At 41.4% G+C, this 19,617-nt stretch overlaps 1 protein-coding gene across 1 annotated transcript in view; it reads right to left on the minus strand.

The window, feature by feature from the left end:
* The window catches only part of LOC136875843 (sodium-coupled monocarboxylate transporter 1-like), a 138,532-nt gene that overhangs the window by 100,834 nt on the left and 18,081 nt on the right, over nucleotides 1-19,617 (minus strand). The window contains exons 3-6 of the mRNA XM_068228212.1: nucleotides 10,598-10,663; nucleotides 6,817-6,868; nucleotides 2,818-2,885; nucleotides 2,587-2,741 (exon numbers count right to left, since the gene is read on the minus strand). Coding sequence (XP_068084313.1) covers nucleotides 2,587-2,741; nucleotides 2,818-2,885; nucleotides 6,817-6,868; nucleotides 10,598-10,663 — 341 coding nt within the window. The remainder of the gene's footprint in view (nucleotides 1-2,586; nucleotides 2,742-2,817; nucleotides 2,886-6,816; nucleotides 6,869-10,597; nucleotides 10,664-19,617) is intronic.

The raw sequence follows: 19,617 nt of genomic DNA on the forward strand, positions 1-19,617 counted from the left end.
GGTCGTCACTGTTCCCAACACTCGCGGCACTCAGGCTGAGGATTATAAGCGAACCTTAAAGCTTAACAATTATGATCCGGAATTTCTCCATACAAAGATATCCAGCAAATCCCTTGATCTAAGGAAAGCCATTTCTGACCCCAACTATAATCTAAACGATGCTTTTCAACTACAGGAAATAATTATTGAGCTTGACAAATGTGGCAAATCTAATCTTGGTTCCGGTACGGTCCCTTATGAATTTTGTAAAACAGCTCCATTAAATGAATTAAATTTTCTTTTGGCCATTTTCAGCCACATGTGGAGCTCAAAGACGTTTTCTGATCAATGGCGCAATGCCATTGTATTTCCAATACCCAAATCAGTGAAAGGCAACTGAACTGCAGAAATTATCGCCCTATAGCTCTAACTAATGCGATGTGTAAATGTATGAAGAAAATAGTCAATAGTCAATAAAAGATCACGTTGGCATCCCGAGCACATAAATTTCTTCAGTAATGTGCAAAACGGGTTCCGAAAAGCACACTCTCCAACATGCATCTTGATAAGTCTGGAATCTGAAATACAGAAAGCGTTCATCAATAGGCAACACCTAATAGCATTGAGTTTAGATATGACATGGTATGGAAAGATTATGTAATCGAAGTATTAATGACACATAAAATATCTGGTAGTATGCTATTATCATTTATAATTTTCTCCAGGGACGTAAAGCAAATAACATTATTAATTTTCTCCAAATGTGCCGAATTCAAGTTAGAGTAAACGGAATGCTAACAAGGGAAGTACCGAACCGAACCCCATGGTATTACAGCCCTTGAAGGGCCTTGGCCTACCAAACGACCGCTGCTCAGCCCGAAGGCCTGCAGATTACGAGGTGTCGTGTGGTCAGCACGACGAATCCTCTCAGCCGTTATTCTTGGCTTTCTAGACCGGGGCCGCTATCTCACCGTCAGATAGCTCCTCAATTCTAATCACGTAGACTGAGTGGACCTCGAACCAGCCCTCAGGTCCAGGTAAAAATCCCTGACCTGGCCGGGAATCGAACCCGGGGCCTGCGGGTAAGAGGCAGGCACGCTACCCCTACACTATGGGGCCGGCTACCAAGGGAAGTAGTAATTAATAATGGAGTCCCACAAGGATCAGTTATCAGTGTAACACTGTTCCTCGTAGCAATTAATGGTGTAGTTTCCACCATCCATTCACCAGTTAAGTGTTGTCTTTTTGCTGACGATGTGATTGACAATCTTCTTCCCTAAGAAAAACACTACAACTCAAATTCTATTACAAGAATCAAATGTAAATATTCAAAACTGGACTAAAGCCACAAGGTTCAAATTCTGTAAAACTAAAAGCAAGTATATTCTCTTCTCCGAAAGTAAACATACCGTCCCTAACCCTGAATTATACGTGGAAGACCATAAAATTGAATCAGTTAAAACTATTAAAATCCTAGGACTTCTATTAGATAACAAGCTCAACTGGACCCCGCGCCTTAAAAATCTTAAAGATGAGTGTCAAAGAAGGAAAATTCTCTCAGCAAAAAACTGGGGAGCAGACTACCAAGTTTTAATGAACACATACAGAGCCACAATCAGAGCCAAACTGGACTATGGCAGTATAGTATATTGTTCTGCCAGTCCATCTACTCTCAAGATTCTTGATAACTTTCAGTCCTCAGCTCTTCGAATTGCCCTGGAAGCCCATCGCACCGGCCCAATAGCTAGTATAGAGATTGAAGCCAACGGACCAACACTTCAAATCAGACGTATACAGTTGAGTTTGACATACGCACTCAGGATAGCTGGCACAAGTAACCACTACTTAAAAGCTCTCCTATTTTCAAAGAGATATAAAGGAAAACTAACTGGATCTCAACCCCAACCCTTTAACATCAGAATATACAATATTCTCAAATAACTAAACCTAAGCCTTCCATCCATTTTACTTCCACACAACTCCCTAGATGGGAATTGAACAATAATCTTAAAGCTCAAACTGAAACGGACAAATACCAACAGTTGTTTAATGAAATTTGCGATAGATACTCGTCATACCCTCAAATTGCCACTCAACATTCTGATATCAAAATGAAACTATACGAGCGATGGAAATCGAACTGGCTTAAACCTTCCACTACCAACCTCCAAAAAATTAAAATTATATATACGAGAATATATCCTCTCCGAAATCACACTGCTTCTCCAGCACTGAGTCATCAAGTCATCAACTTCCTCAAGGACGCTGGATTGGGCTCCAAAATCGGATAAATATCCTTACATGATATTTATTTACATTTTTTCTGATAATTACAATATTATTACTCTGTAATCACCTGTAAGAACAGCGATATGACTCTTGAGTAAAAGCGACTATAATCGACCGTAATAAAAAAATAGCAGAGTCACACTGCCTAGATCGAGAAAAGACGCGAGACGAGGTAAGAATCAGCGCAGTGGGTCACATTGTGCAAGTGATGGAAACACTAGTCTGTGTGATACCGGCCCAGTGGCTTGCATCATTTCCAAGCTCTACGGAACGTCCACATATTTAATATTCCTACTATACCCTAGGAAGTGGACTAACTTTGGTAACTCTATTCGACCACTGTCCAAGTTCCTCTGCCAGACCACTGCGGTTCCACCGATATCCATGGTGCCCTTTACAGCGACGAGCACCATTGCTCCAAACATGATGATCGTCTGGATGACGTCCGTCCACACAACGGCCTTCAAACCTCCCTGGAACAAAAAAGCAAGTTATGGAAGCTGGAGGAACACTTGATGTGTGAGTTCAGTATAAGGAGGGGACACTCACCACACACGTGTAGAAGATGCAGATGACACAGACCAGCGGCGAGACCACGTGGACGTTGACACCAGTCACTGGAACAGAGAGGGAGCTACGTCACTCACCTCTGCATGGGTGACTTCTCGCTTTTATCTGTCGTATCCGACCTAGAGGTGTACAAACTCCGCATTTAACTTGCCCATGCTTGCCTAGAGAGCAGGCAAGCAAGCTAGCCGCACGTAAACAACAGTACAGGCAGGCTGCTGCACTCCTGGCCAGGTCAAGCTCAGCCCAACCTGGGCAGGCTACAGGTTAGCTTGCTTGCTTGCTTTCTTCTTCCTGCTGCATTAATTTATGTCTGCTCGTTCATTGTGCTGATGTGAGACTCGCATGAATGCAGACAGGAAAGGAGTTGTTACATGCCAGAATTTTTATAGGATTCGTCAACACAAATATTATTTTATATGGTTATTTAGTATTATGTTAATCATTACAAAGTTTATTTCGTAATTCAGACGTCTTATGTAACTAATTAACAAATCATATTTATTTCTGTCAAAAATAGTTACTTAATAAAACGTACGTTCTCTGAACAAAAATATTTGAATATTTAAATAAACACAATGAAAGTTGAAGGAAATATGACCATAAATATAATGTATTATTTATAATTCCAGAAAATTAGAAGCAAAGATATACATAATGCAGGCACAGGTCATAAATATCTTTAAAATATTAATTTTATAGATAACTTTTTGAAATACATTTAATAATTTAGAAACCCCTTCCCCACAAAACAAAAAGAAATAATTACAAAACTGATCAGTTTAGAAGTGTAATTTTACCATTTGCTCTCTTACTTTGTGGTCGCCTCATACTGTGCATACTGCATACCACTATTTAATACATGGACACATTATCGTTTGTGTGTATTACTATGAGGTCATTAAGTCTTTGCGTATCAAGACGGGAACGTTTTTCGCTGATTAAATTTCCGGAGCAGCTGAAGACCCTCTCGCTGGAGGCACTCGTAGCGGGTATGTTAAGCACTCTTTTCGCTACACAAGCAAGTCGGGGCAGCCTGTGCGAATTACTCTTCCACCACCACAGTATATTTTCGTCACTAATAAACCCTTCTTGCAAGTACCTACTGACCTCATCATGTATCATTGGCGAATTTTCTGCCCAATCGTCAAATTTCGCTTTCTTACGTTGCACTGAATTTTCTTCATTTGAAGAAGATGGGACTTCTTGTCTATTTTGATTGGGTAGCTGCTCTGAAAATATATATGCCCAAATACTTAATGCTAATGTTAGAATATTAAAAATATCCAATTTTCATAGGTATAATAATAATAATAACATTAATAATAATAATAATAATAATAATAATAATAATAATAATAATAATAATGAAGAAATAACCACAGAATCTTACCTTCAGCACACATTTGTCGAGCTGCCTCAAAAACAGACATTTGTTCTACTGCATTTAGTTTCTTTAATGTGCGATATTTAGGCACCAAAAATGTTGCAATTTTGTGTAACATAGTGACTTCCATTTTCTGCTCCAGGAAGACACCACCGGTTTGTTTCAAAAGCTTCAAGTACTGAAAATTCATTTAGTATGAAAACATTTTTACATTGATATATCAGGAGAATCGTATTAAAATTTAAAAGAAAGGAAATATTACCTGTTCATCGTCATCCTGTGGAGTACAATGGGCTTTTAAGGCATAAAACCACGGAAGGACCAGATGTAAGGTCGGCTCCTCATCACCTTCAAGATCAATTGTGGCTTCCTTAAATGGCTTAAGAATTGTTATAAGCAGGCCAGTAATGTCCTGATCATAACCGAGCATTTCATCAGAGGCACCCTCCTTCTCTAAAACAGTTCTCACAGCATCTATCTGGGAGTGAACTGATTGCAGCATGTCAAAATAACTGTTCCACCGAGTAGATACGTACGGTTTCAAAGATGATTGTAACCTCACACATAGGCCTCTTCTCTTAAAGTACGAAACCAGAGATTTCACTGAATGGATAACAGCTAACACATTAGGAACACTTTCTTTCAAAAAGGGTTCGCTCAGAACATGCTTCAAGACCGTGTTAATAATATGAGCCATGCATGGAAGACGTTTGTATATGCTGAGGGCCTTAACAATATTGCTTCCCTGGTCTGTTACAAATGTAATTTTGCAAATATCTTCATAAGAAACGCCATGTCCTTTCAAACGATCTTCCAATTCACTGCGAATATTTTCACCAGTTTTTGGACAGTCAGGGAAGGCCGAACACATTAATACATACTTATTGAGAGACCAATCTGCATTTATATAGTGCATTGTGACAGACATATAGTGCACACCCTTGTAATTATCTGTCCACAGGTCAGTGGTACTCGCACAGATACCAGATTTAATAGCATGAACTATGTCGGGAAGCGTTTTACTGCGCACTTTGTCCGCGAAAGTTTGTACCTTCCTAGCAACTGTGACTCGAGAGGGTATAATATTTTTAATATCCACTGAGCCATACTTTTTGCCCATTTCTATCAGCGTTTGCCCTAAATTTAAAAATCCTTCACCCTAAATAGTTGTAAACGGTCTCAAGTCCTTGGCGCACATTTCCACGCACTTGTCAGTCACCAAGTCCTTGTCCTCTTTCAAAATATTTTTAGACTGTGGAACGTTTGGGTTAAATTTGCAGACATGTCGCAACATACTTGAGGTCTCTGAATGGGTGCTGAGTAGCTTTTGGCAAAAATTGCATTGCGAGTAACCTACTGGCTTATTTGATACCTGTTCATAAACACATGAAAATTTTTCCCATGCTAGACTTGAGCCCTGTTTTGTTGCTAGAATAAATTCACCACTTTTTAATTTTTCTTCGATTTCCTTTACGGCTGACTTGTTCATTTTCCTGCTGGTTGCACCTCGAACTACAACAGAGCTGCACTCGACGGAATACGTAGCTACACTAACATATAACGGCACATTCACGTCGCATCGATAGCAAACTTCACGTTCACTCTTGTCAAGTCCCAGGCAACCTGTCAGGCTTAGGGAAACCCAAGTTTTGGTTTGCTATGACTAGCGCGCTCGGTACGCGTGCACTCTTGCTTCGCTGACTCTCAAGCTAAGCTGCATTGCTTGTTGCAGAGCAGCTTGGGGCAGGCAAGCCTGAAGTACAATTTGTACACCTTTAATCCGACCTCACTTGGCAGTACGCAGGCTGGAACGTGCTCCGACAGCTCTGCACTCCGAACGACCGGTCACCTGAGCAGAGGAGGGGTGGCCACGGCTCTATCGTGGCTCTACGCCTCTGTATTCGGGACAGGCAGAGGGGCTGATCCCCACTTTCGGTTGCCCTCTGAATGGTTTCCCGTTCTCCCACAGTAAAACGAGTGCCGAGGCCGACAACCCCCTCACATTCTCCGCATATCTCCTTCACTGTATTAAACCTCCCCAGCCTGAGAGACTGCGTTACCCTCTAGGAGGCCCGCCGGGGACCAAATGAAAACTGTTCAGTAGTAGCAATAATAGTTTCCTCAATATGCAGAGTTCTATTACTGCTTATCAATTAGAAAGTTTTGACAACTTTAGGTATCGATGCCTAGGGAGTGTTTCATTTCCACGCCCATAGTGGTCCTTGTCTTTCTTTGACCGATACATTCATTTTTCGAAGTGTCGGACCTCGTCCAATTTTGTCTCTGATTAGCGTTAATAGAGCATGGTTGCTTAGTTGTACTTCCCCTTAAAACAATAAACACCACTTGCATCCTGCTGTGAGCCAAGCTTGAGCAGAGCAGCCGTGAACACCACTTAGGAGCACACACTAATTCAGAAGGAAAGTTATTGCGTGCCGTACATAGAAATAAACATCGCAAAACTTTTTTCTTTTAATGTGCAAGTTAGTTCCTAGATGAACGTTTTTTAATATTCTGTAATTTAAAGCTTTGTTAACAATATTGGCTACAGTATAGTCTAGCTCCTATGTTCCAAGGCTCACTCGAAGACTTACCTTGGTTGAAGGCCAGAGCTGGTACATAGATCACAATGGGTGTCCACGTGATCTGCAACAACCAATGGAAGCAGTTAGTCAGAGCCGTGGTACTTCTCCGATAACACAATAAGAAATGCATAAGAAACACCTTTATAACAACTGCTAGCGATGTGATTGGTTCAGCGCACTCTACAGGTTGTAATGTGCTCTGCGTGCTATATAGATTTTATTGAAGATACGGCCTGTGGTAGAATAACACCCACGGTATGCCCTGCCTGTCGTAAGAGGTAGCTAAATGGGACACCCGGGGATCTAAACTTGGGAACTTGGATTGGCTACCACGGAGCCTTCAGCTTCCACATATCTGTGCCTGACTCCTCACTTTCATTTATCGAATCCGACTTCCCTTGGACAACTCTTTTCCATCTCCGACGGCATTGGGTTTCCGACGCCTAGAGAGTCTTTTATTTTCACGCCCTTCGTGGCCATTTTCTTTCTTTTTATCTTTCTTTCTCATTTGGCCGATAGCTTCAGTTTTCGAAGTGTTGGGTCCCTTTAATTTCTCTCTCTCATTAGTGTTGCTCAGTAGAACTTCCCTTTAAAACAATAATCACCACCACCATCATACAACCTTGTCTGCCGCCCCTGGGAGCAGTATTTCTACTAACTCGGTCGCCTGGTCTTGGGTGCGCTGGTAGCAGTGGAATCTTTTTCATCCACTCTTACACTAAGAAGCGCCTGGATCACCTTCTGGTGCTGACAGCGATCAGCCTGACAGCCTTGGTGCAATCAAGGAAACGCACAAGCATGACTCAGCTCATGTCCCTGCATTTCTGAACGGGGAAGTTGCAGAATCAAGATTGCGCTTCACCTGTGTATTTTTCACAATTTTATACTTCCGTAATGAGTTTCAGTACATGGCTCATCAGAACGATGATTCGGCAATCACATTTCTTTGCGGATGCTTTCTTCGGTGAGAAATGAACATTTTTTCAGTAAATAATTCATGTCAATCAGACAATGTCATTAAATTGTGTAATTGAATAGGTGAAATTATAAGGGAAAATGTTCCACTTTCTTGTCAAATTAAACTGAGATAGCCATTATGTAGCTTATATGCAGTCGCAACAAAAAGTGGAAAGAAAAAAATCAACGAATTTCTAAAGCTCTATTGGAGGTTGAAATTCAGAGTGAGTTTGAAAAGGAAAACATTCCTGGAAACTCAGCTTGTAAGCAATTTGCTTATGTAACGCTTTGATTATATGATAAAATGATCATTGGGGTAATAGGGGTAAAAGTAATACAAATATGTAATTTTGTGTTCACACAGTACTAAATGAATAAATTGAGGATTACAAAGAAAGGTGACCTGCTTATTTAAAAAGTACGTCTAATATTTTACTCAAGCCTTGAAGCAATCATTCAAAATAAGAATGTACAAGCATCTGACTTTCAAAATAAAAGAGCCAGGGTGTGTTGCAGATAAGGTCATTGACGGCCGGCTTTAGACTGTTTAGAGGTGGAAATCTGAACCTTCCTTCTCAGAAGACATATCGCGGAAATGTTCCTATTAGGGAAGAAGCTAGATGATATCGCGAAAGTTATACCTGATTAGCACATTTTAACTTGTCCACCAACAAATGCTCCGGCTGATGATGAGAGTGGCTAGCCTTATAAAATACATACTAGCCGTTCTTAGTATAAAATAAACAGTTTATCCTACTAAGACATGTTGTTTTACGTGACAAATAATTTAATAAATATTGATGGGTGTAAAAAGTGCGATAATATTGATTACAAAGTAAATTTCCAGATAAGATTACATTTTTGTAGACTCTCTGCATTTCCAAACTCAGTCAGATAAAGAAGGAAAAGATTCCATTGACTTTCAGCAGCTCTTGTCACACTCTCAAAACCTCGTTGTACGTGGGCATATCTTCGCAGCAGCACCTCCAGTGTTTTTTGATCGGCCGGATGGCTTCACATCTTTAGTAACAGCTCCCGCCGACCCTAATCAGCATATAGGCCGACTCCTAGTTGGATGTCAGCCTCCCCACTACGCTTCACCATGACTACCACTACCACCACAACGACTTCCACCCTCACCTTTTCCTCCCACCCCGTGACGACTATTACGTCATCCCATCCTACACCACTTATGTCCACATTTTTCTCCGTACCACAAACTTTTCCGCGGATCAGTGTACCACCTCCTCGCTTTCTGCGCCGCCGTTCACCACCTGTCTCTTCGTCTGCACAGCCACCATCTACGACACCGTCAACTCCAGCCGCAACAGCATTGGCCGCCCGTCAACCAGCATCACCGCCATCAACATCAGATACCAACACAGTCTTCAGTTGCGTCGTTCGCGGCGTCGACCCACTCATCTCCGTAACAGAAGTCCAACGCCAGCTACGTCTTCACGCCATACCAGTCCGGAGGGCATTTCGCATCTTCAATTCCACGGGCCCAACATACTTAGTGTGCCTACAGCTACCCACTGCAACAGCCGTCGACCATCTCATCGCCACCGGTGCCCCCCATCTACGGTCGTCTCCATAACGTTGAACCCTCTCGTTCCCCTCCACAATCTAGACATCCCCTCACCACACCACGTCGCCGCAGCCGGCCTGATCATCCTCCTTTTCAACCACCCCACAACGTCCGTCCACCATCTCCCCATTTAATGTCTCCTTCCCACCGCCGCCAACACTCGAACATCTCCGACAACTCACGACTATACTGTATCATATCGCCTCCACACTTTACCACCTCACCCTTCCCCGCAACTTCCATTTAAGCACTCCCGTATAAACGTCCATTTCTTCCCATCTCCATAACCAAGAGACACCACCTTCTCTTCTCAATAAATATTCACATCGCTTTCCCATCCTCTTCATTCAGCCACATCGCACTGCTCTCTTCACATCTCCCGGCCCGAGCGAGAACGTCACTCTCCAGGGGGCCCGCCCCGCCCTTGGGGCGGGGAATGAAAACATGAAAACAACAACATTGACTTCAAATTTAGCCAGGAGCCAGAATATTAATACTACTTGGTAATATATATTACAGTATGGTGACTGACACTCATACAAATATGTAATCGTACGTTTTTCGATCTGAGTAACAGTTTTGTAGTGAAACAGTTTTATTTTTAGTTTATCGTAAACTGCTGCGAGTGGGATCTTTTCCTTTTTATCTCATCCATTCAATTGCATATTTAAGTGTATATCCATGGAATTTCCATGGAATTTTACAGCAAGACTTTTTTGTGTTGGTGTAAGTATTGGAAACCTTAGTTATCAGTCTAAAGTAAGAATCTATGAGTAACAATAGGTATAAGTATTCTCTTCCCGAATGAGTGTTTATTTCACATTCCCAAGGGCGTGCACAGTCGGCTCGTGTTGTCAACAGATTATTTCAGGGACAGTATGTAATTGTACGTTTTTCGATCTGAGTGATAGTTTTGTAGTAAAACAGTTTTATTTTTAGTTTATCGTAAACTGCTGCGTGTGGGATCTTTTCATTAGCGTCATATTCCGATTCACAAATTCGCTACACGAGGTGTCTGTGGGAAAAGAGACCTTCTCGGTGACACTGGGCATCGCTGAGAAAATCTCTTTCGCATCCTTCACACCAGTCGAGAATTTCAGACAGCAATGGTAAAATGGAATGGTATAAAGTAGTTCCCACTTCCCGTTACGTGACACGTGTGACGACTGTGTACTCCGCAATCACACGGACTCCTCAAATAGTGCAGTTGATTATAAACCAAGGCCGTGACACTGGACAACTTACCGCGAAGATGACGAACAGCACGGAGCCAAAGAGGCGGGCTTGTTTGTTGAACCTCAGCTCCCAGTACTGCAAGAGAAACAGATCATTTGTAAAGAAAACAGTGGGGGCTTCACCTACTCTAAATCTCTGAGTTATTTGTTCTACAAATTTAGCCACCAGTCAAGCACACTTTTGTCTAGTCTACATTTTCTTCAGTAGATTCCATGATCTGCCCTATCAAAAGCCTTGACTTGGTCAATAGCGGTACAGTCCATTTGCGTTCCTGCTATTTTTGCTGAGCCTCACTTTCCTGTAACTTTATGGACCTGGTAATATAATTAGAAATAACTATTTCGCCGCAATTCAAGCTGACTGGCTTGATGTTTATCACCCATTCTCTTGTACACTGCAGTCCCCATCTATTTGTTTTAGCTCCTTCGTGAAGACAGTAGTGAATTAAGTACTATAGATATTGTACTATGCCTCAACTCATTGCCTTTAGAGTAGCCCAGAAATCTTATCTGTTCCAGCGGCTTTTTTCACTTTCATCTCCTCCGCCTGGGCGTAAGCTATAATCTTAAATACTGCTGGCTAGATACTTCCGCACATGTACACTCCCGTTGTTCATTAAAGATACAGCGAGCTAGTTGGCCCTGTAGTTAGGGTCGCGCAGCTGTCAGCATGCATTCGGGACACAATGGCTCCGAGCCCGACAGTCAGCAGCTGTGAAGATGTCTTTACGTAATTTCCCATTTTCATACCAGGCTGTAAGTCCACGGCCGCTGTCTTCTCACTTTCCTCTCCCATCGTCGCCATAAGACCTTGCAATGTAGAGGAAATTCTACACGTACGTTAATGATTCCCGGAATCTCCTCGCTATATACGTTGCTGTTTGGTTCATCAGTCATGCAGCTCTCCATGACACCCTACCCTGTGCTAAACTTATCGTTTCTACGTAACTACTACATTCTATACCTGCTCTAATGTGCTTGGCATATTCATACCTCAGTCTACTTCTACCGTTCTTACCGCCTACACTTCCCTTAAAAACCAGATGAACAAGTCCTGGATGTCTTAAGATGTCGGTCAAATCTCGCCAAATTGTTCTCCTTTCACCAACTCGATTCAGCACCTCTTCATTCGTGATTCGATCTATCCACCTCACCTTTACCATTCTTCTATAACGCCTTCTGTAATTATTTCTGTGCTAGTTACCGTCCATGTTTCACCTCCATACAATGCCACGCTCCACACGAAAGTCTTCAAAAAACATCCTTCTAATTCCTACGAAGGTCATTTAAAAATTCTGCACACCGTAAAATTATGGTTCTTTTTTTCTACACAAAATTACTTTAGAAGCCTTTCAGTGTAATCTCCATTCTTTGCAATAACAGCGTCCCAGCGTTCCGGCAAGTCTTGTATTCCCGTTAGGAAGCCATCTCTGGTATATATAATTTCGTGTGGCTATTTCTAGCCGGGTGTAGCCCTTGTAAGGCAGACCCTCCGATGAGGGTGGGCGGCATCTGCCATTTATAGGTAACTGCGTGTTATTGTGGTGGAGGATAGTGTTATGTGTGATGTGTGAGTTGCAGGAATGTTGGGGACAGCACGAACACCCAGCCCCCGAGCCATTGAATTAACCAATGAAGGTTAAAATCACCGACCCGGCCGGGAATCGAACCCGGGACCCTCTGAACCGAAGGCCAATACGCTGACCATTCAGCCAACGAGTCGGACGCCATCTCTGGTGATCTGTCCAATTACTCGGGTCACTGCAACAGAAGCATTGTCAGTAGTTCGATAACGTTTCCCCCGTGGTGGTTTCTTGAGTTCCGGAAACAAATCAAAGTCTGGTGGGCTCATGTTAAGACTGTAGGATTTCCCATCCATAATTCCCCAAACCTCTGCGGACTAGTTAAGCAGTATGCGGTCGTGCATTATCATGCAGAATAAGCACTCCAGTTGCTAAAGTATCGAATCGTCTTTGGCGAATCTGTGCCGCAAAACGTTTTGCAGAAAGTCAGTGTAATATCGATCTGCTTCATTTTCCATATCTTCGCATGTTTTTCGTCGATATTATTGCAAAATGTTGTCAATAATGACAGCGGTAGTGTAGCCTATTGCAGTTACCGGCGGACCACTGCTTGGCTTGTCTTGCCTCCACGAAAACGGGAAGCCCAACGTGACACTGTTCTTCGATCCGGTACCTCCGCAAAATTTTAATTTTGAAGTATGACCGCTCTTCACTACGTGAGATGTGACTTAAATGAGAATTTCTTACTAAAAACACAAATTACCATAACGGAGAAAACGCGTTGTGTTAACTGAAAGTCACGAGCGCGCGGGTATCATTCCACTGTTACGGACGCGCGGGCTTTCTGTGCAGAAGTTTTGAAATGGCCCTCGTATATCAGTGTCCAAGGTGAGCAAATTTATTTCTTAAGAAAAGCCTTCCTTGCTTGTGCTAGTATGCATTTTATGTCCTCCTTAGTTCTGCCACCGCTAGTTATTCTACCACCCAAGTAACAATATTAATCTTCTTCCTTTAAGACATTTTTCCCCCATGGCACTACAGCCCTTGAAGGGCCTTGGCCTACCAAGCGACCGCTGCTCAGCCCGAAGGCCTGCAGATTACGAGGTGTCGTGTGGTCAGCACGAAGAATCCTCTCGGCCGTTATTCTTGGCTTTCTAGACCGGGGCCGCTATCTCACCGTCAGATAGCTCCTCAATTCTAATCACGTAGGCTGAGTGGACCTCGAACCACCCTCAGGTCCAGGTAAAAATCCCTGACCTGGCCGGGAATCGTAACCGGGGCCTCCGGGTAAGAGGCAGGCACGCTACCCCTACACCACAGACATCGTTTCCTAATATAATATTTCCTGTATCACCTGACTTCGTTCGACAGCACTCTGTTACGTTTTTTTGAAATGATTTAAGTCCACCCCAAGACTCTGTCCATACCATTCAGCAAATTCTCCAGATCTTTTGCAAATTTAAACAAAATAATCATCGGCAAATCTCAGGGTTTAGATTTCTTCTCCTTTGACTGTGATTCCCTTTCCAAAGTCCTCTTTGATTTCCTTTACTGCCTTTTCTACACAAGCATTGAAAAGGAAAGAGGACAATCTGCAGCTCTGACTAACTTCTTTATGGTTTATTGCTTCTTTTTTCAAAGATCTCGATATATATCACCGCAGACTGGTTTTTGTACAGATTTGAGATCATTCTTCTTTCTCGGTAACTGATCCGATCACCTTCAGAATCTCAAATAGTTTGGTCTAATCAACATTATTAAATGCCTTTTTTAGATCCACGAACGCCATGTACGTGGGCCTGTCCTCCTTAGTTCGATCCTCTAAGATCTGAAGTAAAGTCAGGGTTCCCTCACATGTTCCTACATTTCTTCTGAAGCCAAACTGATCTTTTACCAATTCAATTTCAACTTGTCCTATCATTCTTCTGTAAATAATAAGTGTTAAAAGTTTGCAGACGTGAGTTACTAAACTAAAGTTGCGATAGTTTTCACACTTGCCAGCACCTGATTTCTTGAAAATAGGTATAGCAACATTTAGACTAAAATCGGATGGAACATTTCCTGTATCATTACACACCGAACTAAATAACCTAGCCATGCTGGTTTCTTCTAAGGCAGTCATCAATTCTAGATGCCTTGTTTCTATTTGGTCTCTCAAAACTCTGACGAATTCTTATCTCAAAAGTGGCTCTCCAATTGCATCAGCATCAACAAAATTTCCTTGTAACCTTATCATATACTTGTTTCCCTTGATACAACTGTTGAATATGTTGCAGCCATTTTCGGCCCTATTTTCTTTCGCTACGAAAGGCATTTCCATCTGAGCTCTTAATATTAATTTCGTTTCTCCAAAAGTTTCCTTGATTTTACTGTATGTGTTATCTACAATTCATATGACCATATAATCTTCAATATCCTTTCATTTCCCTTTCAATCATTCCTCCTTAGCTGTCCTAAACTTCCTATGTTCTTGATTATTTAATCGCCTGTATTATTTTCTTCCATTCTCAGTTTTATCATTCTTGTATTTTCGCCGTTCGTCAATGAGGTCTAACACCTCTCAAGTTATCCTCTGATTCTTACCTGATCTTACCTTTCTTCCTAACCTATCTTCAGCAGTCCTACTGATCTGTCTTAACAATTTCTCATTCTTCACCTTTTATTTTTTCATTTATTCGTTGTGCAACATGTTCTTTCAAACAATCACACTCTTTTCTTGCAATTTGCCTAGATCCCACCTCTTTGCATTCATTCTTTTCATCAATTACTTCAACTTCAGATGACAAGTTGTGGTCAGAGTCCCTTTCTGCTCTTGGGAAGGACTTTCAGTCCACCATCTGGTTTCTGAATCTCTCTCTAATCATAATGAAGTCTATTTTATACCTTTCTGCATCTCCGCGTATCGTCCACGTGTACAGCTGTCGTTTGAGGTGTTTGAATCAAGTATTAACATGGATTGCATTATGATCGATACAGAATTCGACCAGCCGATTTCCTCTTTCATTCCTTTGTCCAAGTCCGAATTCTCCTACTCTATTACCTTCTCTTCCTTGGCCTACCATTGCTCCCATTTCACTCTGTGTGAACAATCCCAATAAGAGGGTACCACCACTACCTGCCTGGCACCGGGGCTCCTTTACCTCATGTGCCCTATCATCGGTGTGCATCAATCGGTACATCGACTGATCTGTCTCTGCTTTGGGAGTCAAATGGCGCTGTTTGAGCAAATTTCGAGGAAAGGATTGCTGACTCTGCGCTCTTACCATCTGAGCTAGCTGACGGAATTATCAACACATTGCACGCCGGAGCAGTTCATCCTGGGGGCGGAGGTTTCCACGGTACACTCCTGACACGTGAGGCGGGGAAGTCTTGTGCGTGGAATGGCCCATACTTGAGGCACCGAAAATCTATTATTAATCCAGCCAGCTGTCATGTTTCACGCCGTAATATTAAACTCTCCGTCCGCTATCTTATCACTGTGTATGGCAAATGTAGCCTACTTATTATAAGTAAGAAAACCTTCGCAGGATTTAGCCAGCTGAGGATCGAAACTTAAGTCTCTGAAATGGAGTAATTTGTAATAAAAACTACATATTTACCAAAACATCTCTGCTACAACCATCAAATATTTAATTCTCTCGCAATGCCTGGCGCACGTGTCTCTGTCAGGTCTTCAGCCTGAGATTTGATGGACCCACAATCGTACTGACAAGCAGTGGGGTAGTTTGCCGTTGCTTTCACACTGAGCCAGAAATGTCACTGAATGTCATTGCTCAGCAGCCTCCACGAGGCTGAGGTTACTCTAGCCTGACGAGAATGAGATACAAGAAATATGGCATTCGTCAAGTAATTTCAACAGGTGAAACTTTAAGACATGTCCATTTTTTTAATTAGGGTTGTTTATAGTCGCTTTAACTCCAAGGTCTTATCGCGACTCTTACATATGCTTACGGAATAATAATAATAATAATAATAATAACAATAATAATAATAATAATAATATAGTAATTATAAAATGTAAAGAAAAATAAATAAGTATAATGTAATTAGATTTTGGAGTGCAAGCCAGTGTCTTTGAGGAAGTTGATGACTTGATGACTCAGTGCTGGAGAAGACAGTGTCAGTTCCATTTCCTTAGGTATGTTGTGGTGTTGGCGCCAATGGTCATACAGTTGACATTCTGAGATGATAGTGAGAGAGCAGTTACATTTGCTGCAAGTGGGAGGTTGTTTCTTTTCTAGGAGATAGTTGTGGGTGATCTTCGTGTGTCCTATCCTTAGTCGGGAGATTAAGACTTGTTCATGTCTGGTGAGGTTTTGGAGAGGATATGTTCTTGTAAATATCATTTTAATTTTTTGGAAGTTGCTAGTGGAAGTTTTAAGCCAGTTCATTTTCTATTGTTCGTGTAGTTTGATTTTGATATAAGCGATGATATCAGAATGTGGCGTGGCAATTTGATGGTCGTTGATTGGAAGGCTAGTAGCCTCTTTTGCTGCTTGATCAGCTGATTCGTTGCCTGGTATTCCTCTGTGAGATGGTATCCACATAAAAATTACATTTTTTTCCTGCAATCTTGATCTTGTGGTAGAGCATTTGAATTTCTTTAACAAGGAGGTGTGTTGTTGATGGATTTTGTATTGAAGTTAATGCACTTTTGGAATCAGAGAATATTATGAATGAGTTATTGTATCTTGCTTTTGAAATATGAATCATGGCCTGTTTAAGAGCATACAGTTCACTTGTATAAACTGTGAAAAGATGTGGTAATCTGCATAGCTTACTATAGTCTTTATATTTCACTGCACAACTATTTTTCTCATTGAATTTTGATCCATCAGTATAAATTGCACTATATGATGAGTATCTGTTACAAATTTCATTAAATAACTGTTGGGATTTTGCTGTGTCAGTTTGAACTTTAAGATTGTTGTTTAATTCCCAGTTGACTGGAGGCAAATGAGCTTTCCATGGAGGGGGATCTAGTGAGTTGTGTAGAAATAAAATGCGTGGAAGGCTGAGGTTTAGTTCTTTGAGAAGATTGGATATTCTGATGTTAAAGGGTTGGGGTTGAGATCCAGTTAGTTTTCCTTTATGTCTCTTTCAAAGTAGGTGTTTTTTCAAGTGTTGGTTACTTGTACCAGCTATCTTGAGTGCGTATGTCAAACTCAGCTGTTTACGTCTGATTTCTAGTGGTGGTTCGTTGGCTTCAATCTCTATACTAGGTATGGGGCTGGTGCGATGGGCTCCTAGGGCAATTCGAAGAGCTGAAGATTGGATGGTATCAAGGATCTTAAGAGTAGATGGTCTGGCAGAACAATATACTATACTGCCATAATCCAGTTTGGCTCTGATTGTGGCTTTCTATGTGTTCATTAGGACATGGTAGTCTGCTCCCCAGTTTTTTGCTGAGAGAATTTTCATGATATTCATTCTTCTTTGACACTCGTCTTTAAGATTTTTAAGGTGTGGGATCCAGGTGAGCTTGTTATCAAATAGAAGTCCTAGAATTTTAATAGTTTTAACTGATTCAATTTTATGGTCTTCCATATATAATTCAGGGTTAGCGATGGTATGTTTATTTTTGGAGAAGAGAATACATTTGGTTTTAGTTTTAGAAAATTTGAATTCTGTGGTTTTAGTCTAATTTTGAATATTTACAATTGATTCTTGTAATAGAAGTTGAGTCGTCGTAATGTTTTTCCCTGGGCAGAAGATTATCAAATCGTCATCAAAAAGGCAACACTTAACTGGTGAGTGGATGTTAGAGACTATACAATTAATTGCCACAAGAAACAGTGTTACACTGATAAATGAAACTTGTGGGACTCCATTGTTGATTACTACTTTCTTTGACAGCATTCCATTTACTCTAACTTGAATTCGGCGCATTTGGAGAAAATTATAAATGAAATATAGGATATTTCCAGATATATTATGTGTCATTAGTACTTTGATTACATAATCTTTCCATACCATGTCATATGCCTTATTAATATCTAAACCGACTGCTATTAGGTGTTGGTTATTGAGGAACACTTCCTGTATTTCAGATTCCAGACTTATCAAAGTGTCTGTTGTGGAGTGTGCTTTACGGAACCCGTTTTGCACATTCCTGAAGAAATTTATGTGCTCGAGATACCAGCGTAATCTTTTGTTGACTATTTCCTCCGTGAGTTTACACATCGCATTAGTTAAAGCAATACGGTGATAATTTTCAGCAATTGAGTTGTCTTTCCCTGGTTTGGGTATTGGAACTACAATGGCATTTCGCCATTGATCAGGAAATGTCTTAGAGCTCCATATGTGGTTGAAAATGGCCAGAAGATAATTTATAGCACTTATTTTTTTTGCTAGGGGCTTTACGTCGCACCGACACAGATAGGTCTTATGGCGACGATGGGATAGGAAAGGCCTAGGAGTTGAAAGGAAGCGGTCGTGGCCTTAATTAAGGTACAGCCCCAGCATTTGCCTGGTGTGAAAATGGGAAACCACGGAAAACCATCTTCAGGGCTGCCGATAGTGGGATTCGAACCTACTATCTCCCGGATGCAAGCTCACAGCCGCGCGCCTCTACGCGCACGGCCAACTCGCCCGGTTTATTGCACTTAGTGGAAACTGTTTTAGAAATTCGTAAGGGACCGTATCTGGGCCAGGACTAGATTTGCCACATTTGTCAAGTTCAGTAATTATTTCCTGTAGTTGAAAAGCATCGTTTAGATTATAGTTGGGGTCAGAGATGGCTTTCCTTAGATCAACGGATTCACCGGATTTCTTTGTGTGGAGAAATTCGGGATCATAATTTTTTTCACTAGAGATCTCAGCAAATGTGTCAGCTAATTTATCAGCGATGTTTTGAGGTTTGTTTATGAAGGTTCCATCAACCGAGTTTCTGAGGGAAGTAATGTAGAAATGATTATATTTGCCATTTATTCTTTGAAGTTTATTCCACATTTCCTTTTGTGGGGTTTGGGAACTTAGCGAGGAGACAAATGATAGCCATGAATTCTTTTTGCTGAGTTTAATTTCTTTTCGAGCGATTGCTCTATATTTCTGAAATTGGGCTTTATTTTCAGGTGTGGGTTTTCTTTTGAGACGTAGAAAGCGTGATTCTTATTCTTAATAGCCTCCTCACAAGTGTCATTCCACCAAGGTACTGTTTTCTTAAAGGAATTTGAGATTACTTTTGGAACACTCATGTCCGCAGATTTAACAAGAACTTCTGTGAGATCTTGAACAATGGTATTTATGTGCTTAGAAGGGAAATCATTTGGAGGGGTTCTTTTAAGTGATTATTGACTGTCTGCCTAAATTTCGTCCAATCTGCCTTATTTAAGTTCCATTTAGAGTTGTTAATAAATGAGGAGTTGACAGAAGAATTTTCATTATTGACTAGTATCGGGAAGTGGTCACTATTTCCTTGGTGTGTTGAACAAACAGACCAGTTGAAAAGGGTTGCTACGTCCGGTGTGCAGATGGTTAGGTCTATACTACTACAGGTGCCGTGGGC

This window comes from Anabrus simplex, chromosome 6 (genome assembly GCF_040414725.1).
Source record: "Anabrus simplex isolate iqAnaSimp1 chromosome 6, ASM4041472v1, whole genome shotgun sequence".
NCBI classification, from domain to species: Eukaryota; Metazoa; Arthropoda; class Insecta; order Orthoptera; family Tettigoniidae; genus Anabrus; species Anabrus simplex.